We start from the raw sequence: 23,019 nt of genomic DNA, 5'->3' as shown, positions 1-23,019 counted from the left end.
CAAAGGGGGGAGGGGGGAAGGAAAAAAGAAACCTAGGAAGACTTGTATGAACTGATGCATAGTGAAGTGAGTAGAACCAAGAAAACAGTGTATACTATAACAGCAGCTTTGTGTAAAGGAATAATTCCGACTTAACTCTGATCATATAATAAAAAGTCATGATTCTAGAGAACTGATAAAGAATATTCTAGAGAACTGATGGACAAATTTTCTTTTCTTTCTTTCTTTTTTTTTTTTTTTTTTTGGTTTGACTTTGTTACAAGTATTTTCCCCCTTCCTAGAGTGGGAATAGAATTGGGAGGTAGGAAAGAAACAAAATGCTTGTAATTTTTAAAAATAAAATTTTAGTTTTCAAAACTCAGTTCATAAAATCACATAATTTTACAGTTAACATGGACTCCACTGGCCATCTATTTCAATACCCCCATTGCCACAGTGTAGCCAACAAGCAGTCATCTACTGTCTGCTTGGCTTAAAATCTCTCAGGAAGAGGGTATTTCCTTCCCAGGGGGCCAAAAATCTCTGGACAAATTTTTCATAGCAAATTTAAATTTGCCTCAAGGCTATATCTACCCATTGCTCCTGATTCTGTCCTCTGAAGCCAAACAGGAGTCTAATCTTAAACCCTCTTCTACATCCTAACCCTTCAGAGCTTTTCTCTTTTCCAATCCAAATATTCCTTGTCCTTTAACCTCATTTGGCATGAATTTCAGGCCTTTTGCCATTTTAGTTCCCCACCCACTCGTCCTCCCTGCCGTTCAGTTTACCATTCATTGTCTTTTCTAAAATGTGATGCTCAGAAATGAAGGCAGACCACATCTAGATGATAGTTTGATAGGATTTAAGTAGATTTAAGACTTGCGATGATAAATTGGTTTACAAAAGATATTTCTCTGATGCTGGTTTGTAGAACAATTGGAAGGAAAAAAAATAAGCTAAATTAGTTCTGCAGTGTCAGAATCATATTTTCAGAATTAGAAGGGAACCTAAGGGCCATCCAGTATCATCTCTACTTGACCAACCATCTTTTCCACAAGTCATTGTTCAGCCCTTTCCTGAAGGCCTCTATATTGGATCCCCTGACATGCTTCATTTGGAATGCCCCTGCTCCAAGTGATAGATTCTTCTTTTTTCAACCAGGTATATGGAGATGGAACTTCAGAGTCTCAAAGCAGCTTCAAACCCTTTATTCTGATTTTTTTTATTCTTCTTTCTGCCCTTGTTGATTACTATTAAATTTACCTTTGATGTGTAATATGGCATTTAAAATCAAGGAACCCAAGAATTTAGAATTTATCCTGTTGTATATTGACTCATTTGTATGGAGCATTTTTTTTTCCCTTTTACTCTGGAATATAAAGGTAGAAAGGACTACTCTCTTTTAACATGTCATTTTCTGAGCACATAGTATATAGAATGATGGGAACCCTAGTTTTGGAGGGAACTCTCGAGATCCACTTAGTCTTTCACTACTTTATTAGGATATATTGACTATCCTTTTGTTGGGCTATTGCCTAGATGAGATGACTTAATTACCAACCATCTTTTTGATGGCCCTTTGGTTTTATTTGCACAGTGAGCCCTTATAGTTTGGATTCCACCTCAGTGACAGATAACACATAAAAATTAACTGGGGCAAATGTGTATTTTTATTTTTTGTCCTGTAAAAAGATGTGCAAAAATTCTCTGATATCCTTTCTCCTGCTACCTCACACCTTTTACTTCTCTACATTTTACCAGCCCACTGTGTTTCTAGCATATGGCTCAAAATAATTTATAGCAAGACTTTGTCTTGTTGGTAACTTATTTTCCTTTTGTTGTAGTAACCCATTAATGGCATTGTACTCTCTGCAGAATGGAAAGTTTAAAAAAAAAAAAAAAAAAAAAAAAAGGCAGGGGGAAAGAGGAAGCAAACCTAGAAGGAAGTACCATCCAGCAGTTTAGTTGAGGTTGAAAGTCAGCAGCAGCAGATTTCTGTTTTTATTGTAATGCAAGGTATCCTGGGGCATCAGATAGAAAGGCTAGGGCTTACTCTGAAATATATTGAGAAATAAGTAACTGACAGAATTTTAGAACTCTGAATTTTAGAATCAGAGGCTTATAGTCATGTCGCCTTATCAAGAGGCTTGTTTTTAATGCCTTTCAGAAAGTGTTTTTCATCTGAACCATAATATTTATTACTTTATTTTAAAATGTTGGTTCTTGGAGGGTGTTATTCAGCATCTATATATTATGGCTAGTACATATTAGTCTTATGACCAGTACATTTGAGCTTTCAACAATTATTTGTTGGTAATCCAGGAAAAAGTCCAGTGGCACAGATTATTTAAGATTAAGTAAGATCTAGTTCATAAAATCATGCTTTTGAGTGAGGGTGAAACATGAAATTGGGTATTTTGTTGTGTGCCTTTGAAATAGCATAATTTAATTTTGTTGAGCTATTCAGTGAAGAAGCAAATGCAAACAGCTGGAACTGAATAATGGATTTTTAAAAACAATCATTTCTTCATAAATAAAAGTCAGTTTTAAAAAAATTTAAACAGTTCTACTGCTGTAAACTCAAAATAATTTTCTGAAATTTAAATTTATCCAAAAATGAATTTTAATCAATTTGTTCTTTTCCCATTAAGGTGAAATGACCACTCCCCGAGTTATTCTGACTGGCCATGACTATGAGATCACTTGTGCTACTGTTTGTGCTGAACTTGGCTTAGTAATAAGTGGTTCTAAAGGTAAGTTTGTTCAATGGTTGTGTGCTCAGTATCTGTTCCTTTGTGGGAATTATTGATTTTGTCCACATGAGGAGACACAAGGAGCAACACTTTTACTTCTATTATATCCCCCTGGATTTCCTGGGAATGGCCTGTGGCAAATAACCTATAGCTGTGCTCAGGCCTGTGCTAGTAGCCATCTACCAAGACTAGTTTGGTAATAGTAGAAAGATAAGCTTACGTTTATTTAAATACCTCAGTGCAATCACTCTCTTGATCCAAGGTGTTGTGTTATATCTAAAGTCAATACAAAAACTTAGAAACATAAATTTCACAACTTTCACTTTGTTACTTTTTCTACTAGAGAGTTAAGTTACCTATTACAAGAATTACAAGTCAGTTTTCTTTCTTTTCATCTGAGTTGCTGAAAAGGCTAGCTTTTGAAGTAATCAGATTAACCATGTCCTCAGATGAAATAGTCTGGCCCAGCTGGGTTGTTTTCAGAATCATTTATTAACCATTTAGGGATTTGTGAGTAAAATGAGCCCATAGTTCATAACTATGAAGTGCTGTCCTTATTGATGGGTAGAAGTAGTATGGCTATCAGGTATTTCCCCACCTTATTTCTAAGCACTAATCATTTAATTCATTCCAAGGAAGCAAAAGTTCTCAGTCTATATGGGAATGAAGTTAGATTGTATATCAGACTTAACAAATTAGTTGTTTCTGATTGAGGAAATTAAAAATTTATAGGCTTTATTGCACTTAAGGCAAAAGATAGGGACACTATCGATTTTTATGATACATGCTTTTTATTACCAAAAAAAATTGGTGAGGGGACAAAAATAATTGTTATTTTTATCACAGTTGACTCAGTAAAATATCAGAATAACAAGCAACCATCTATATCCACTTTTCTCTCTTGGGGCAAAAAATGTTTATTTTGCTATTGTCTATATAGCATCAGGGTAGCTACGTTGCACAGTGGATAGAGTGTTTCACTGAAGTCTAAGATACTCCTAAAAGGACTTCTACACAAGAGTTTCACAAAATAATTTAGTTATAAAGTGATAGTAGTTTTTTGTTTTGTTTTAATATATATAACATATAGTCTTCTAAAGCTGCACTATGAAACTTTAAATGCGAATCTCAAGATTCAAATGAGTCTTGGTTTAAATTTTGGCTGCATTCAAAAGAAAAATGTAACTTAATTTTGCTGAAGATCACATAAAAGGCCTATTTCAAAAAAATGTTTTGAGTTTGCAAGAATAGCAAAACTCTAATTTTATAAGGAATCCCTTTGTCATTCTGTTCACTTCTACTCTAAATGATTTTAATCACATTTTAAATAAATCTAAGCAGTTTCCCTTATTACCTGTCCTTTTTTTTGGAAAGAGATTATTAACATTGTGTTGGCAGGCTGCTGTGAGAGATCATTCATGCTTTTTATTTCCCTTCTTTCTTCAGAAGGACCATGTCTCATACATTCTATGAATGGAGACTTGTTAAGAACTCTGGAGGGCCCTGAAAACTGCTTGAGACCAAAACTCATCCAGGCTTCAAGAGAGGGTCACTGTGTCATATACTATGAAAATGGTGTCTTCTGTATATTCAGTGTGAATGGAAAACTTCAGGCCACCATGGAAACAGATGACCACATCAGGGTGAGTGCTCCAAGTGTTTTTTACTAGCCCCCAGGTGTTCTATGGTGCTTTGAAAAGTGCTTTGAAAAGTACTTGTAGGTGTTCTATATAAGTGCTTTTCAAATAAGCAAGGAGGGGAGAAGCTTGAAAGTTCTGGGATTATTCAAAAGTAAAAAAGTTAGGTAGTTGTGCTTATGGTCTAATCTCCTAGACACCGTGGTATGCGTGTTGGCTGTGTTAACTACATCAATTGCAGGGAATTCTTTGTATCCAAGATCATTTCCTAAGAGTAGACATGGAGCTTCAACACCTAGATTTACTTACAAAGTTGTGAAATGATTTTGGATTGTTCTGAGTTTCTGAGCCCCAGATTTCTGTAGGTAAAGTATCTTGATTATTTTTCCAAATTAGTAAAAAGTGGTGAAAAGTCATTACTTATCTAGTGAAACGGGCTTTTAAAAGTGAACAAAAGAGAGGAAAGATTAAAGCTTCCATGTTATGGGAAATAACAGGTATAACTTGATTCTAGAAATTTGCTTTATCAAAAAAATGATAATAAAGATTTAATTTAAAAATTTAAATTTAAAAGCATTTATTAAGCACTTGTGCATCAGGAACTGCCCTCAGTTGTAGAGGACTTAAATTCATCTGGGAAAAACACAGAAATGTACGTTAAAAATATTGTAAAATGACTAAAATGTTGAATATCAAGAACCCAAGGTGTGGGGGGGATTCAAGAAAGGAGATGATGAATAAGCTGAATCTTGAAAGGAGCAAGGAATTACAGGGCATGGGCTGGGCAAAGGAGGTAGAACCTTACAAACGACCAGGATGGCTCATAGAGTAAGCGAGAGCCAGGTGAAATCAGTGAAAAAACTACATGGTAGCCAATTTGGAGAGTTTTCAATGTGTCAGCAGAGCCGCTGCATAGCAGCATAAGAGATCTCAAATCTGTCCCCCCTCCTCTTCACTTAGCTACTACTGAAGTTCACATCTCACACTTGGACTCAGAGTCTCCGAGTTTATAGTCTTTATGATTTTAAGTCTCTTCCATTATCAATCCATCAATCAGTATCTTTCCTCTTTTTTGTGACTATCTTTATGTGGATCCACTACTTTTCTTCTCTCTTCTGAACTGTCTGCAGTCTGGCTTCTGACCTTGTCTAAGATGGCCTTTTCCCACTCCTCAAACTTTTTGACCTCTCTGTAGCATCTGCCATTGTTGGTCACCTTTTCCTGTTTGGGTTGTGACACAGTGCTCTGTCCTGGTTCTTCATGTCACACTTGCTGACTATGTCCCGCAAGAGTCTCTTTTTGCCTTTTCCTTCTACATTCTGTCACTTAGAATTCATCAGTTCACTTGGGTTTGATTATCTTCTCTATACCAACAATCTCTCCATATACTCAGCTAGGCCTGAGCTACAATTCCACATCGCCAGTTGCCTTTTGGATACCTTGAACTGAATGTCCCACAGTCAACTCAATTTCTACATTCTGAATTCATTATGTTCTCCCCAAACCCTGTCTTCCTAGTCATTAAGGGTACCACCATTGACCTAGGCTTGTCCTCCATCAGATCAGCTCCATTTCCAAAAGTCATTTCTGTCCTTACCACGTGTCCTGTAGCCACCTTCTCCCCACTCGCGCCTTCTCCCCACTTACACCGTCACGACAGGGACAGAGTCCAGGGCCTCGAGGCCTCTCGCCCTGCCCACCGCAGTCGTTTTTCCTTTGGCATCCCTGTATCGCCTGCTCAACTGCAAAGGGCATTTTTCTAGCCATATCTCCTACTCACTCAACTCCATGAAGGCCTTCCTGTCTTTAGGAGTGGATAGAAGGTTCTCTTTGGCATTTACAGCTTCCCATTGTCTTAGGATTTTCCCCCCAGTTCCCACACGCTGTGATCCAGTCATACTGGACAGCTTGCGCCTTCACACATGACACTGCCATCTCCTTGTGTTTCCACCGCTGTCCCCCATCCTGGGAATGCTGGGCTCCCATCCTTCTGGTCACCAGGAACCACCTCCAGAAAGGTCCTTTATATGGATAAGTACTTAGTAGGTATAGTATTGTTCTTCCAGATGAAACATGAGCTCTTTGGGAACAGGAACTGTTTTGATTCTGTCTTTGAGTGCCTGGCCCATACATAGGAGGCACTTGGTAAAGACTCATTGCATGACATTTTGTTTTATTGTCTAGGCCCCTGAAGCTCCTTGGCCATGTTATGGTGTTATGGTCAGATATGTTTTCTTGAAAATCAGTTTAGTGGTAGAGCACAGAATGGGATGGAAGAAGGAAAAGAAACCAATTAGGGGACTATTAGAATAGTCCAGATGAGATGTGATGAGGACATCTTTATGATGCACTCACAGTGTGAATGGAGAAAAGGGACTGGATGACAGGATGGAGGATATGAAGGAAAAAATAAGAGGATAACTCTGAGATTATCAAAGCACTAGAGGGATGGGTAGAGATCCAGGAAATGGTTGAAATTTGAAGGGAAGATGATGAGTTCTGGTTTGTTCATATTAAGTATGAGTTCTTAGTCTAGGACAATCAGTGAAGTGTCGTGTCTCACAGGTACCAATGATGATGAACGGATGGATAGAGGTGCGGGTCATGCAAATAATTTTGGGAATCATTTGTATAACTATGTTGATTGATATCATTTGAATCTGAAGAGATCACTTTCCCTAGTCCAGAATATATTCCCCAGATATGTGATGTACATGTAAATGTGTAAATATGTGATGTGAAAGGATCCACAACAGTATTTTAAGACACTTGTTTTTTCAAGGTTCTTCCTTATTCTCAAATTGCCTTATAGGTGAGATCCCACAGTACTGTTCTGTACATGTCTCATCATATCCCAACTTGAACTCTAGTACGTTGTTAGAGTTTATTGCAGAATCAATATTATCAGTTGTGTGATAATATAATCTTTGCCTTCTAACAGAGACAAAAGATTAGTTTCTGAAACTTTGTAGAGTAAATTTTAGCATTTTCACTCTTTGTGGCAGTTGTTATTCCTGAAGTTAGAAATATTCTTTATCAGAGAAAATATTATTAGCTTTGGAATGTAAATACATTAGAAGTTAATGATGTGCTCAACCAAAAAAAAGGTCTAGACCATAGGATTATAGATTTCAAGATGGCTGGGACCATACTGGCCAGCCGGCCCAAACCTCTCCTCTTACACATGATGAAACTGAAGTACAAAGAGGTACAGTCACCTGCCCAGAGGCCTTAGTCAGAGGCTAGATTTAAAATCCAGGCTTCTGACTCCATGCCTAAGGAGAATGTTGTTTCTAAGACTAAGGAGGCAACTGTATTCCGCTCTAGTCAGAACATATCTGCAATGTTGTGGTTAATTCAGCAGAGAAATGACATTGAGAAACCGGAGAGTAAATGAGATGCTGAAGGATCTTAAACACATACCATCATGTGATCAGATGAAAAAACTGGGATTTTTTAAGTCCTGGAGAAAACTGTGGGGAAGCAATAGCTGTCTTCGAGTACCTGAAGGACTGTCACTTGCAAGAGGGAATAACAGTATCACCTGACATATATGTAGCATTTCAGATTTGTCATCCATTTTATCTGTATTACCTCATTTTGTTTTCAGCAATCTGGAAGGGGAATCCCTATTTTTATCCCTATTTTACAGATGAGGAAACAGAGGCAGTGACTTGCCAGAATCAGCACATCTAGTAAACATCTGAGACAAAATGAAACTCATGTCTTCCTGAATCTGATGCTCTATCCACTAGTTTCTGGTGGGCCCCTGAGTGCAAGTTAAAGAAGCAACATTAGGCTTGATGTCAGGAAAAAGACTTGGTCAATTAAAGCTGTCCAAAAGTAGAATGGACGGCAACGGAAATTCCCCCTCACAGGATATCTGGATATCTTTAAGCCGAGGCTGAATGATCATTGGTCAGGAGTGGTGTAGATGGTATTGGAGGGGGGGAAGGGGCAGGAAATGTATGGGAGTTGAGAGCTACTGAGGAAGGGTCTTTCCAATTCAAAAAATCTGTAATCCATTCACAGGATTCAGACGCTCAGGTCTACTGTGACATTTGGGAGAGAGAGGTAATAATAAATTTGAGGAGGAAAGAAAGTAGGGACTCAGAGAGGCGAGAAAACGGTCCCAGGGGTAGAGGCAGAATTATTGCTTCTCCTTTCTCTTCTCCATTTTATGTCGTGGTTCTCTTCCTCTTACCTCTCTCTGCTCCAGAGGCCCAGTTTACCAGATACTCTCCTCTCTATTATTTTTTTCTACCTTTCTGTAATACTTCATTTAAACCAAGTACACATCAGAGGGTTTTCCTTCCTTTACAATCATAATGTCGATAATCTGTCACTTTCAGTTCCGATTATGTTGTCAGCTGAGTTGATAAATCTGAAAAAATCTCTCAAAATCCCTTGCTGACTGAAACAATTTCTGGAGTGTTTCAGTTGGTACCACCAGCCTAAGGAAGGTGCCATTGGCAATAGCAGCGGTCTGCTCGGCACCTACCTTTCTCTCCTTCTCTCCTTTCCTCCCTGCAGCCTGTATTTCCCCATCTCGAGCATTTCCCATCGGATTTTAAGCTTAAACAATTCATGGCTTTTTTCGGAAAGCTTCTGCACTTTATCATACTAACCTGCAAGTGGCAACTGTGTGATTAAAGTCACAGTGCTTAAAATGAGCTTTACCTGCCCTGGAGACTGACACTTTCACTGTTCACTGCCTGGGGGAAATTAGGGAAGGAAGGAAATGAACCACTGTGTTTGTATGCAGTGCCCTGAATCCCCGAGCAAAGTTCTCAGACCCCTTCCCATGTATGGCCACAGATTGGGGACCAAGGAAGCAAATTAGTCATGAGCCTGGAACTCAATTCCTTTCTCAGAGAGTGGGGCTTGCAAACATACCCCGGGGAAGCTGGCCTAATCAGTGCTTCCCACCTGTTTTTATTTTAAATGCTGTATTGCTCCATGTCACTTTGGTTAATAGCATATCACAGTACATCAACTGTGCAATGTTTAGATGTCTTAATGAATAACTTAAATTTAAGGAGGCAGCCTGTACAGATCAGGAAAGTTGTTTTATCCAAAACAGAGGCTATCCACTATTTCACTCACAGGGACTCGTTTATTTTTCTTTCCTGAGACCATGTTTTGAAACGTAGAAGTCCCCAGCAGACTGCCACAGCCGTCATGGTGACAGCTCACCATTAGAAGCAGCAGTGCCTTCTTGAGAACCAGACTAGTTATTCTATTTATCCAAAGTGCCCTGGTTTTCTCTGGGCAAAACTATACTGGGAACCACTTAAAATTCTGAATTGGCCATGTTGGGTAAGATACGAGTACAATATCAGTTGCTCCTTTGGGATAGAATCCCCTGACCTTTACGCCGCTACATCTTAGTCTCTCACACTTTGAAGTACCTGAGCAGACGTGTTCGACGATCAAAGAAACTGCGATGGGTTTTTAAAAAACAAAACAAAAACACCCTAACAAGTATTTTTCCCCTCCTTTGCAAGCAATATAACTAACACAAATGATATGGAGAAACTTATTGTCTTGAAAACCCTTTTATTTGATCAGTATCACTAAGATGCTTAGATATCAGATCAAAGGGTTAAAGATTAATGGTTTTAATTTACCTTTTAATATGGCATTTCTCTAATAAAAAGCCCCAAGTATAAAACTCAAGTGAACCACAACCAGAAGGTTAATGGATTTTCATCAGCAGAATTTTATAAGTGTAGCAAATAATTATTTGTCATGGTCCTCATTGCATTTTCCAAAGAGCCTCAGGAGATTGTCATTTGCAAGATGAAAGAAAAGGATAATTTATTTTATTTCTAATGAAAAAACTTTAATATTTGCATTTTGTTTAAGAGATATGGTTATTGGATATACTGTATCTAGAAGTCCTTCACCTATTATTTGTAGTAGAATTTTTAAGAATATGCTTCAATGTTAAAAAAAAAAAACCCCATCAGTTCCTCATCATATTAAATTTGGTTTTTTCAAAGAGCAGATTGTAAGGTGCCCTGTTTTCTTTCTTCTAACCAGAGGAAAGCTCGTAGTCTCAGATATTGTATGCCCCAAAGGAAGGGGGGGCACTTTTTTTCATATTTCCAGAAATGTTGTGTTTAACTGGAGCCTCAAATTAACAGCTCTCCATCCGGAGTGCAGTTTCCCATCCCTCCTCAGGGTGCAAATACCACCAACTCTGGGATGCCTTTTTGCTGGCCTGTTAGCATTAGAACAGATGGCTTTGAAGGGAGAAGGGGAGGGGGAGAATGCGGTATTATTATATGATCTGTTATTTTACGTGTCTACCCAACCCAGATAAGAAGCAGACCCAGGTTGGGGGCAGCATTCAGAGCTCTGGCATCAACTTAGGCCTTTGAACTTTGCCAGGCGGGAGTAAGGAATAAAGCACCATTCTAAGAAATACTCTGGGATTTCAGCTTAGAGTTTTTTTTCAGATGAGGAAACATTAAGATCCTGCTATGAGGTCAGTTTCAATCCCTCAGTAGGCAAATAAGTCTGGGAGATAGTCAGCTCATAAACCTGTTTGAAAAGATACATTAAAATTAGCATCCTTCTCCAATCAGAGCTGAGAAAATAGCTCATTTTTTTTTCCCTTTAATTTCTCTTCTTTTGCACCAGCCTTTGATATTCTTTCTCAAGAAATTATTATTGTTTTCATTTCAGTCAGATTTCATGTACTCAAAGTGGAAAAAACAAACAAAAACCAGCCAAACTCAAAATCCCATCCTTTTCTATCAGTTATTACTTTTGTAAACTTAGGTTACTTTTTAGATGACCTTTTTTTAGGTCACTTAAGATTCCTCATTTGTAAAAATTGGGGGTAGACTAGATGATCTCCAAAGATCACCCAGCCTACAATCTGGACTCTCCCTACCCCACTTCCTTTCTTGTCAGCCCCTTCCCGGGGAGCTCCCATCTCTCTCCAGTTTGGCCCTCGTGGCCTTTTGCCCAGGGCTCATCTTGGGTGGGCTCTCTTCTTTCTGTGGACTCTCTTTGTTAACTGACCCTCTCCTAAGTATCTCTAAGCACATGACTCATCTGTATATTCAGCTCTAATCCATCTCCCCGCTAAATACTCCAATCCCCCATCTTAAATATGTCCAAAATGACTTTCCTCTCTTCCCTCCCTCTTTTTAGCTAGACTCTTTTATTTTGGCTCCTCTCTCCATTCATAAGGCTGTTTGTTACTTAGTTAGGCCCTCATCACCTCTTGCCTGGATTGTTACAGTAGCTTTCCTATTGGTCTTCATATTCTTTCCCAAAATCTTCAGGGCTTCCCTGTTGCCTCAAGGATAAAACTCATATTCACTTGCCTGGCATTTAAAGCTAACCACAATCTGATTGCCCATTAGCACATTCAAGTAGAAACTGGATTTTAGCCGTTTCCTGACCTCATCATTCCATGCTCCAGCACACCTCTTACCCGAGATGCTCGTCCTCTCTTCTCCTCTCCCCCGGCTTCCTTCAAGGCCTAGCTGCGACACCCCCTTTCCTGATCCTTCACCAGCAGCCCTACGCTGACAGGATGCTCCCTCCCAAGACTGTCTTATTTGTTGTCGTTCAGTCACGTCTAACTCTTCCTGATCCTGCGGACTGAGACAGTTCTGGAGTGATTCACTTGGTCTTGGCAGCTGCTGGGGTGGTCTGCCATCTCCTGCTCCAGTGGATCAAGAGGTGCCCAGGACCGCTCGGCTAGTGACTGTCGGATCCTTCTGAATTCAAGCCTTTATCAATCCTGAGCCAAGCAGACAGCCCTCTTGTCTGGTTTTCTTGTTTACTTACTGTGTCTGTATTGTCTCAGGAGAACATAAGCTCCTTGAGGAATATTCTTACTGTTTAATTTGTCTTTGCTTCTCAGAACCTATCCATCCCACTTGAGATCTTGATTTCAAAAGAGAATGTCGAGCACCATTCTTAGGGGGAAAAGCACATTTAGAACACTGAATCCCTGCTTCCCCGTTTCCGATTTTAAAATAAGAGGCGTGAAAGCTCTAGAATACAAATATTCTTATGAATTGTGGGCTTTTGCAAAAGCTTCTTAAACCTCATCATAGATCTACTAGGCTCCCCCTAATCTTGAGGAAATTAAAAGTGGTGGGAGTAAAGTGATTGGCCTTCTGCCTCTTTTAATTTCCTCATCAGTTGAAAAGAAAAAAGTCAGACTAGATGGCTTCTAAGGAATCTTCAAATCTAGTATTAAAAATTCTCTGGCAGACTAGATTTTATAGATGTTAATCCTATTAGGCAACTAACTAGGTGGCTCAGCTGATAGAGCATCAGCCTGGGAGTGAGGAAGATCTGAGTTTAAATCTGGCTGGGGACATTACTTGCTCTATGACCCTAGGTCAACCTCTTCTATCTCAGTTTTCTTACCTGTAAAATGGGGAAAACAGCAAAGATCTTGGAGATGCTGTACAGATCAGATAGTATTTTTAAAGTGCTTAGCCCCTAATAACACCCAGAATAGAGATAAATAGAGATACATAGAATATAGATAATATCAACATATTATTGACTGGACGATAAGACAAGTAATATTTAATATATTTATATTCACAACACTGATATCATCGTGTCCCCTCAGGCAATGCAGCTGAGCCGAGATGGCCAGTATCTGCTCACAGGAGGAGACAACGGGGTCGTCATGGTGTGGCAGGTGTGCGACCTCAAACAACTCTTCGCTTACCCGGGCTGTGACGCTGGGATTCGGTCCATGGCTCTATCTTATGATCAAAGGTAAAAAATCGTACATAGTAATAAACATTCCTGCTAGACTAATTCTCAGGAGCCAAAGTGGAGGGCGCTTTCTTTGTTGGCCGGGTGCTGGCTATAAAACAGATGGCCTTGCTGTGAACCTGCCTTCCGGTGGCTTCAGCTTGTTTCATTAGCTTTTGTACCATCAAAAGTTCAGGCCCTCATCACCTCTTGCCTGGATTGTTACAGTAGTTTTCCTATTGGTCTTCATATTCTTTCCCAAAATCTTCAGGGCTTCCCTGTTGCTCTTCCTCTGTCCCATCAAATGAAACCAGACCATGTGTCCAAAGAAAAGCCGAGAGCCGGGACAAAGGAGGCTTTTTTAGAGTTAGGCCGACTCCTCGATTCTGTTGCCCTTAGCTGTTCCTTCCTAGCTGGATGGCAAAGGAACACTGCTGTCCCCCGGCTCTGAGCAAATCATTGCCACGGGGCTCTCGGAAGGCCTTTCCCTCACTACCTCACTACCACTCCTGTGACCGGAGCCAAATGGTGACTTGGGACCCAAGAAACAGAGCACGAAAGCACTGGCGAGTCAGAGCCTGACTCTGCGTTTGTACTTTCCCCAGGTGCATCATGACCGGCATGGCGTCCGGGAGCATCGTGCTTTTCTACAATGACTTTAACCGATGGCATCACGAATACCAAACGCGATATTGAAGATGCAAATCAGATGGAGCTGGCGCCGGGGACGAGCCGTCAGACCCGGAAAGCAACGTCCTGCCATAGCGTCGTTCTCTTCTAAATAGCTATCCTACCTGAATGTAACTTAAATTTGCTCAAACGGCAAACTATTTTTTAAACTTAATTGCTATTTTTGTAGACTTTGCTTGACTTTTGGGGGGGAAGGGCAGAGAAGCAGAAAACTGGCTGCTGGGTTCTCTAGTTACAAAATCTATATTTTTAGTCATAATTAGAAGTCTATTTTCACCCATTATAGAAAGAAAACAATAAAGTGAGTTAAGCCACTATTATAGACTATATTATGAAGAAACGCATTTCCCGTTTAAAGCTTTATCGGTAATCTTGAAAAATATGATTTTAACAATGGGGAAATGGGTTATAATGCTGGGGTATGGGGATTTTAATCTGTGCTACCTGTACTAGAGACTTTGTGTCTTGTTATTATCCAAATGATTGTTTCTCTCGAGCACACTGAAGTTTCTGGAATTTAAATAGTAATGTTTAAATTATGGTAATTGTAATTTAAAATTTGATGATGAATCATTTCCATTGACACTCAAGCATGTTTCTAGGCCTAGACAATTAGGTTTTGGGGGGTGGCTTTTAAAAGCTGTTGTTCTGCCACGTGGTCAAGAGCAAGAGGTCGAACTCCAACTTGAGGTCGTCCTGGGATGTGTAGCGGACGTGGCGGCCTCCTTCTCATTTTTACCCGAAATCTCTTAGAGCACACCAACCCGGGAGGACGGACGTGTCCGAGCAATCTCTTCTACTTTGGAATTCAGCGCAGGTACCAAAGCACACTTCTGCTGTTTTTGACTGTGAAAGCACCGAGGCCGACCAGGGTCCAAGCCTCTTCCTCCTCCCTGTGCAGAAGCTCCAGGTTTGCAAGCTGCTTTTCTATCCCCTCCTTCCCATCTTTTAGAACAGAAGCCTCTCCCTGATTGTAGAGCACAGAGTGATCCGTTCCCGTGCTGCACTTGGCAACACACTTTTTACTTCCTATTTGCATCCAGTTCAACTATGTCATTAAATTTTCTCTACATCCCCTTAGGAAATGAACCGTGATTTATACTAAGGAATAATAAGTTATTTTGGTGTTGCATAATTGATTCTACTTTTCTACCAGATTGCTGTGCAGAATTCTGTGAACATATTTGTGAAAAGGACTGTATTGTTTTGTAAGTCTGTATTGCATAAATAACTTCTTTGTATGTGGTGATCTTTGAGTGGAAACTGACATTCCATATCTATTTCTCTTGCTGCCTACTGAAGTAGGACTCATTTTTTCTAAACATCAATTATTCTCTAAAGCAAAGATTTGGAATGAGAAAACAATTTGAGTGAACAATTGAATAAAATAGAATTTGTAATTGAAATATTGGAAAGGATGTCTTTACTCCTCCACCACCTCTGTGGCCACTTTGAAAACCTTTAAGGATCACCTTTTAAAAGAGCTTTACACATAGTAGGTGCTTAATAAATATTTGTTCCGTCGAGCTAAGGGAACTCTACAGCCAAACCCTGACATTTTCTTCAATAGGAACAAGTATCTCCAGGACACAGAGTTCCTTAAATGAATCCTATGATGCCTGATTTTATTTGCGAATGACTAATTTTAAGAAGCTCTTTCCCAAATTAGACATTTGCAACCTTGTTTTCCAAAACTATTTGTATCTTTATAAAATTCCTTACAGAATTAACTCAAGCAACCTAATTGCCACTCACCAGAAAATTATTTCAGCTCGCCATATCATGGTTATATTTAAAAAGCCAGTAGAAGCAAAAAGAGCTTGATATGCTAGCTAACTACATGCCAGATACTTTTTTTTTTTTAATGCACATATAAAATACCTTAAGGTATTTACAGAGTAGCCTTATTATAATCAAGGCCATCTTGGTTTCTTTATTCTTTTTTCACATCTGAGTCCACAGTTATGAAAGCTATTACACAAGTAAAATTGCACTTCAAAGAATAGCGTGACTAATATCACTGCAAACCTACTTCTACTTAGAACCATGTTTTAGAAAGGAGTGGGAAACATCTAACCCGTGGGCCATAAGAGGGGTGGAAAATCATTTGGCAACCACAGATGATGATGAGCTGAAAGCTAGGTACGACCACCTGCCACTGCTTGAGTTTTTAAGTTGGATTTTGTTTGGCCTGCGAATGACGTCATCAACATCCAAATGGCCCTGGACAGAAAAAAAGGTTCCCTAACCCTGGGTTAAGAATTTGCCATTTGTTTCTTTCATCCAGCTTGAGCCCATTTTTATGTCAAAGAATTCATTCATTCACCCATTCAATGTAAGCAAGAATTTACACATTTTAAAAACTGGGTAAAGGTGCTACTATGATTAAAGATGAAAGAGGCCATTGCCTGAAGGACCGAGTCAGCAGGGGCAGCAATCCAAGGACTTGATGGTAAGGAATGGATGGCATCAAGAAATGTAAGATTTTTTTCTTTTTAATCATGTTTATCTTCATTTAAGTGTTACTATCCTGAAGTTCTGCTGTTTTAAGAATAGCCAGTTCTTTAGGGAGAACCTATGAAATTTTAAAGAGTAAGTATCGAAGGAAACTTGGCAGACACTTACACAAAGATTGGTATGAATATAATTCCATGATGGTCCGTGCAGGAAAAAGAAATTTGGTCCCCATTGAGGACAACAGGAATGCTAACTTAGGGGTTTATTTATTAAAAATACTAGTTATGCCGGCTCGTGTATAGGATGCAACTCAACCTTAGGACACAATAAATAAGTGAGAGATGATATTTCCATCTTGGAAGCTCGGTGCCCATGTGATCACACATCATATGCATTATGACCCCAGATTACACCCATTCACATGAGTAATGTTTAAAATAAGCCCGCATGGAATAATAGGCTGAATTTGAACTCTGTCTCCTGCTCCGTGCCCCTTCCAGAAAACTTTCAGCTTTGGATTTTCTAATAAAAAAAGAATGCTAGTGAATACAAATGGAAGATAGGATGAATCAACACAATCTGCTTCAGTGAACAGTCATTTAATTAGGAAATCAAAGTAGTTTCTATCCAGAGGGATATGAAATCAAGAGTAGAGATTTTTCACTAGACACTTTTTGCTATTCAGCAAAGATAAACTTGGTTGGACAGTCCTTTATCCCTTTAAATCACCATACTCCTTTGCTCCCATCTATAATTAGCATTCCCAGTGGGGTGGGGTAGTAGCAATATTAGGACTTCTTAATCTGGAGGCCATGGATTGATTTCAGAAATGGTCCATGAACTTCGGTGAGAAAAAAATTCTATTCCAATGTAAATTTTTTCCTTTGTAATCCTACATATTTTATTTTATGCACTTAGAAACATCATTCTAAAAAAGGGCCCACAGGTTTCACCATACTGCCCAAGGGGTCCGGGATCCATACAGAACGGCCCCATTCTACGAGCAGTTTAAGGACATCATTGAGAATCATAGCAGACCCACCTATGCTTACAGACATCAAACACACCAAAAGATGGATATGTGCATATCCTTACACTAACCTATTTAAACACATTAAAAACCATACCCACATCTATACAGCGCCGCTTCTCCTCCAAGTAGTGGCGACAGCATCCCCATGTTTTAGCACTTGATTACAAAGATCCTCATTTTATAACATTTATTCCATTCCATGTTGTGTGTGCTTCGTGGGTGGCCGGTGCACGGGAAGAAATTAGTTTGGGGAATATCAAATGGAAATACGCCAGAAAGGAAAATGTACCTTGAACAGGGAAAAAACATCAGCCTTTGAATTTTCCTTACAGCAAGATTAAAGCTGATTATATGACAGCTTTTGTAGGTGTCCAAAATCCTGATCACAACTATTAGGGACACTGGATTAGTTTCCAAAACTCCACTGAGATTAGAGGGAAGAGCCCAAAAGAGCACTCAGTCCCAAGTCTGGAAGAAGGTGCGAGAATGGATTTCCTCCACAAATCAGGAGAGGCCAGACACCTGCAAATGTCATCAAGTCGCTGGAGCTGGAGGCTACAATAGGAGAAATCAGATCTTCTATGGGGTTTTTATTCCTTGAAAGAAAGCAAATTGTCACAATAGTCAGTCCTCCCTCACACGCAGATCAGGAAGAATGGGCTGCCTCGGTTTCCGATTTCTTTTTCATTTCCTTCCTCCTTTCCCCGTATTGACCGCCGTCTGATCCTTAAACTTCAAACAAACGAACCAAACCCAGTGTGGGAAAACTACTTGCCCCTGTTGCTTCCCCTAAGTTTGCTTTTCATCCGAGGAGAAATTCCCCAGTAATTAAGGCCCTCGCTTAGCCAGTTATCACCTGTCAGGTTTTTTTTCCCTGGTAACCTCAAGACAGCGCCAAGGCTGAGGATGAGCTACAGAGACCGACTGCAGAGCTTTGCCGTGGCAGACACCCCTAAGCCGCTAACGCAACAACAGTTAAGGAAGCCACGCCGGAACTGGCGTAAGCCCAGAACGGAAGGCCGCAGGTTCGGATCCTGAACTCTTTCTGCAAGATAACAAACCGAAGGGTGTTTAACAGATGCGTGCTCTGAATGCCTTGACATCGCAACGGTTGGAGGGCACTTAAAAGGTCATTTAGTCCAACCTCCTGCCCCCTGCAGGAAACCCCTCGGGAACATCTCGGACGAACAGTCACCCATCCAGCCTCTTCTATAGGACCCCCGTTGGTAGGCGGCCTCTCCCGTACAATTCTAAGGAGCTGGGACAGTTCTTCTCTGCACCAGGCCCAAATCTGCCTCCTTGTCACTGCTGCCCTACCCGCCTCCACGCTCTGGACCAAACCCAACAAATCTGATTCTTTTCAACATGAAATTCCTACAAGAAGCTGAAGCGACCATGTCTTCCCCTGCCCAGCACTTTTCTTTATTAATCATCCCCAGGCCCTCCAGGCCGTTCTTCCCGTGGCTGGTCCCCCGAGAGCTCACAAATGTTCCCATTTATGAGGTGGCGCCCAGGACTGAGCCCAAACTCCAGAGGACTAATTAACGGAACCGAAGATTAACCGTGGGGCTTTTTTTTCACTTCACATGTTAACAACTGCTTGATTTTTGACACAAACAACTATCACCCAACCTAGCTCCTCCTGATTCTATCTTTATACATTTCTCATAAAACTAAATGTAAGGTAATACATGAACCGTCCCCCTCCCTTATTAAATTTTACCTTGGCCTGGCTCCATCACTCCAGTCTATCAAGATTAGTTTGGAGCCTGATTGTCATCTTCAAATCCAATCTCTGATACTTCTATCCATGTGACCTGGACTTAACCTCCATGGCCCTTGTTTTTTTCATCTGTAAAAGGAAGGGGTCGAACCAGATGGCCTGTGCAGTCCCTTCCGCCTCTCTTTATAAAGCACTTATTTGCTATCCAACCCAGCTTCCTATTAGCCACAGATTTAATCAGCAGATTTTGCATGTCTTCATATAAATCATTGATAACAAGGTCAAACAGTCAGGTGCAAGGACAGAGCCTCGTGGGCTTTGCCAGGATGGGGGCCATACTTTGTCCCATCAATCAAAAGGAGGGCATGAAAAATTGGGTCACATGGCAAGCTCAGAACAGAATACTATACTAGGGCATCCCCCATTCCAATAAGAAACAAGCTTATTAGTTTGGCTTCCCTAAGCTAATTTTAGGTAGTTTCTCACCTTTCCCTACAAAGCGCCTCTCTATCCGATTACTAACTAGCCTTTAGCACAAAGCAAACAATAAGTTTTATCTTCCTTTTGCAGAAATGGAAAAAGTAATGGGACAAATGGCCTAAAGCAAACCAGTATCAAAACGTGTGATGCAAGTACCAGATTAGCTAAGACCACTTGTTCCCAGTAAATGTGACAGCCTATCTTCATCTGACTCAGTCAAGAGCTGATGGATCATGTATTAGGGTCATATTTGGGTTTTCAGCATGGTCCAGCCCTCTCCAAACTTAGTCACTTCTAAATGAAACCATAATCTTTCAACCACACACACATTTTTCTCTAAGTCTATCTGGTTCCTACACTTGGATGAGTGTTCCTCACTCCATTACTATTTATATTCTACCTTTTTCTGTCTGGGATATCTTTGAAAGAAACAGGTCTAAGAATGCCTTTTTTCCTTCCATTAGTTATCCCTAAAGATTAGAGCCATCCCCATATCCTCCTCGATGCTGGCCCCAGCCCAAAGAGGTGCTGCTTTCTGCTAAAACTGGCTCAAAGCAGACCTTGACAGAAATAAAGTAATGGGTCCAAGAGTCTTCAAGAGCAATGAAGTGACTTTGGCTCTTCCCTCCCTCCAACTAACGATTGTTTTCTCATCAAAAAAAAAAGTTTATTGCACGTCTGTTAGTACTGCAAACTTAGAATATCAAGCCAGAATGAATCACATGGGTCTTGCTTGTGGAAGATGAGCGCGTAAAACCAAATCAGTGGATTAGAGACATTACTGAAATGAGCAAAGTAAGAGACGGGAAGGAAAAGCCTCCTTTCCCCGCACTAGCGAGGGTGCACTATCTTCCTCCGAGGGCATCAGGCTGCAGAATGTTCAAGGTCCTTCATCTCAGTGGTCCTTGCCAGGATCTGCCGGGCACAAGAAGCAGAAGCACGAGGATGGAAGGGAACATCTCTGGCCCCTTCAGGCAATTGAACTCCATCTTCTTTGTCTACTTTCCGTAGGAGGGCAAACAAGCCCAAATCCAGATCCTCTGGCACCAGATAGTCGAGCCACCAAATATTGATTTGTTATTTCTAAAAGTGCCTGGGAAATGTGACTTTTGAAGAGGAGAGCAAAAGGAAAACTTTGGAACGTATAGGAAAGAAACGCCATTTCCCACTAATCTCGAACAAATAAATAAATACCCAGTGTTTTCATGAGCAGTAAAACTAATCGGTGTTCTTCGTTACCGTCACCTCTTCTCTAGGTCCAGGTTTGGGAGGACTGGGTCCAGTGACCGTATTTCTCCTCCCTCTTGGTGCTTACCTTTTCCACACTGATGCATCTCTTTGACAAGACACTGGCCTGTGCCAATGAGCTAAGAAGCAAATAAAAAGGTTTTGCTTCTGTGACAGAAAAATGTTTGTCTAGCAGAGTTCTTCATTTTCAAAGAAAGGAAATATCTTCGTCCATCCAAAGGATTTCTATTTCAAAAATGCAATTAGTTAGTGCTTGAGAAAGTTATGAGTCCTGCTGATGGGAAGGGATAAGGGGAGAGGGTCGAAGTGCCCATTAAACAGAAAATCGGATGTTTAAAAAAGCTCAAAATGTGTTTGTCCGAGTCCATCCCACAGCATGTTCAAGGCAGATGCCAGAGCTCCAGAAGTTTCCCACAAGCCACAGTACTCCCCAACAGCAGGCCGTGAGTCCCCGGGGTCACAAAAAAGGCCACGGCAGGGAGAGGGAAGGGGGGAGGAGAGACTGGGCTTCCCAACGTCCCCCTGGGCCGCAGGCCACGTCAGTCACGGAGGCGCCGCCAGGACCCGGCGCGGTCACCGCCGGCTGCACGGGGGCTGGGGGAGGCAGGGGTCTCCGGAGAAGCAAAGGGATGGCGGTCTGCAGACTCGGGCTTGGGAGGCTCCTTGGCAGGAGAAGGAAGGGGAGAGGTTTGCTCCCTCCCGGTTTTGCTGGCATCTTGACAGTGCTTGCTGCAGAAAATCTGACCCTCTTTATCTAGAGCCGTGTTCTGTCGGGAAAACAGCACAGGAACAGCAAGGTTAGACCCGGCACCACATTAAAGCATCGCCAGTTCAAGTACCAACCACCACACGGAGCATGCACCAGACGCAAGAGCAGCCCAGGAGAAAGGACGCCGGGCTTTGTTCCCCAGCAGAAACTCAAAGAGATAAATCTCCGGGTCTCCTCCCTCAGGAACCGGGCCTTGGGACCGAATTCTGCCCTAGCCTAGGGGCACTGCGGGAACCCCTCAACTCTCCCGGGCCATGTCTGTGACTTCCATTCTGGCGGAGACTCCCACCCACTGCCCCCAAACCCTGAAATGCCCCTCCCCAACCCAAGGGATTCTTGATCACAGAAAGATGTCACTGTCAGGACTGTGAGGGGCTGGTTGGGGCCAATGGAACAAATAAGGAAGAATTCCCCTCAGCCAGGCAGCCTGGCAGTGAGGAGCTGGACTGGGGGCTGTGAGTCCCCTTGCTGCTCTTTGAGGTTTGTCAGCTGAAAAGCCAGAGGCCCAGCCTCAGTGATCCGCAGGGTCTCCCCTGACCCCTTCCGAGGTTCCCAAAACGGACCTTCGGTGAATCCTCGGTGACCCTGCAGCGTGTTCCTGTCGGCCTGGAGGAGAGCACCGAACTTCTCTCCTCTCCCTCAGTTCTGGGTGGTTTTGCCAGTTCTCCAGGGACATGTAGGCCGAGGATATGGCCATTTATGGCCGCTGGTCCTCGGACTTTCCCTTACTACACAAGCACACGCAACGTGGCACTTGCAAGTTTGCTCTGCTCAGAACAAATGTGCTGCTGAGAATCCGGCTCCTAAAGCAAGGGTAAAGCTCAGCAAACAGGGCGAGTTCTTCTTGGTCTGGGATACCTCTCTCTGCAATTGCCTCATTTCCCCTCAAAATGAGGAGGCTGAACTAGGGGAGCTTTCTTTTAATTTTCCAGCCCCAACTTGCTACTGTTTCTCACAGAGAACAATCTATGGGAAGATAAAATTCAGAAAAGGTAGAATAAGATAGACCAGAAACTCTTGCCATCTACTTGTTGAAGGAGATTTCCCCTTCAAGGCTTCAACAAGCCTTCAACAAGTACCAGGAATCACCGCGGAAGGGGAGAACTCTGAAATCGGCCGGTCCAACCCCCTTCACTTAACAGGAGAGAGAGCTAAAGGTCCAGGGAAGTCAACTATTTTGCCTAAAGTCACACATCTGAAAAAAGAATTAAAAGATGGGACAATAACCCTGGTCTTTGGGCTGCAGTCCTGCACTGTCCCCTTTACAGTATACATGTCAGTGGGGGTCCCGTAGCCTGAAAAGCCCCCTTTTCCCAGCTCCCACTCTCTTCGTCCCAGGGGACAGAGGGAAACCAAGCAAGACCCGCGTTCTTTCTCCTGTTCTCCTCCTGTAAATTAGACCAACACACATGTGCGCAGCAGAACAAAGCGTTGCAGTTAGTACGTACCGTTGCCTTGGACCTAGTCAGAGGGAAGCAATGCAGGCGGTGGAGGAGGAGGAGGAA

At 41.5% G+C, this 23,019-nt stretch overlaps 2 protein-coding genes across 5 annotated transcripts in view; one reads left to right on the top strand and one right to left on the bottom strand.

The window, feature by feature from the left end:
- LRBA (LPS responsive beige-like anchor protein) overlaps positions 1 to 15,210 on the top strand; it is a 745,582-nt gene extending 730,372 nt beyond the window's left edge. The window contains exons 53-56 of the mRNA XM_051966352.1: positions 2,631 to 2,732; positions 4,179 to 4,375; positions 12,984 to 13,135; positions 13,720 to 15,210. Coding sequence (XP_051822312.1) covers positions 2,631 to 2,732; positions 4,179 to 4,375; positions 12,984 to 13,135; positions 13,720 to 13,810 — 542 coding nt within the window. The 3' untranslated portion in view covers positions 13,811 to 15,210. The remainder of the gene's footprint in view (positions 1 to 2,630; positions 2,733 to 4,178; positions 4,376 to 12,983; positions 13,136 to 13,719) is intronic.
- A 1,634-nt stretch (positions 15,211 to 16,844) lies between these two features.
- The window catches only part of DCLK2 (doublecortin like kinase 2), a 202,192-nt gene continuing 196,017 nt past the window's right edge, over positions 16,845 to 23,019 (bottom strand). For 2 of the 4 annotated variants that reach the window (XM_051966349.1, XM_051966350.1), the window contains one exon: positions 16,845 to 21,512. In XM_051966349.1, coding sequence (XP_051822309.1) covers positions 21,285 to 21,512 — 228 coding nt within the window. In that variant the 3' untranslated portion in view covers positions 16,845 to 21,284. The remainder of the gene's footprint in view (positions 21,513 to 23,019) is intronic. The other 2 variants (XR_007948403.1, XR_007948404.1) reach the window with 1 other exon arrangement.

Source organism: Antechinus flavipes, chromosome 6, assembly GCF_016432865.1.
Source record: "Antechinus flavipes isolate AdamAnt ecotype Samford, QLD, Australia chromosome 6, AdamAnt_v2, whole genome shotgun sequence".
In the NCBI taxonomy this organism is placed as follows: domain Eukaryota; kingdom Metazoa; phylum Chordata; class Mammalia; order Dasyuromorphia; family Dasyuridae; genus Antechinus; species Antechinus flavipes.
Note: the sequence above shows the minus strand (reverse complement) of the source record. Positions and strands in the feature narration are given on the sequence as shown.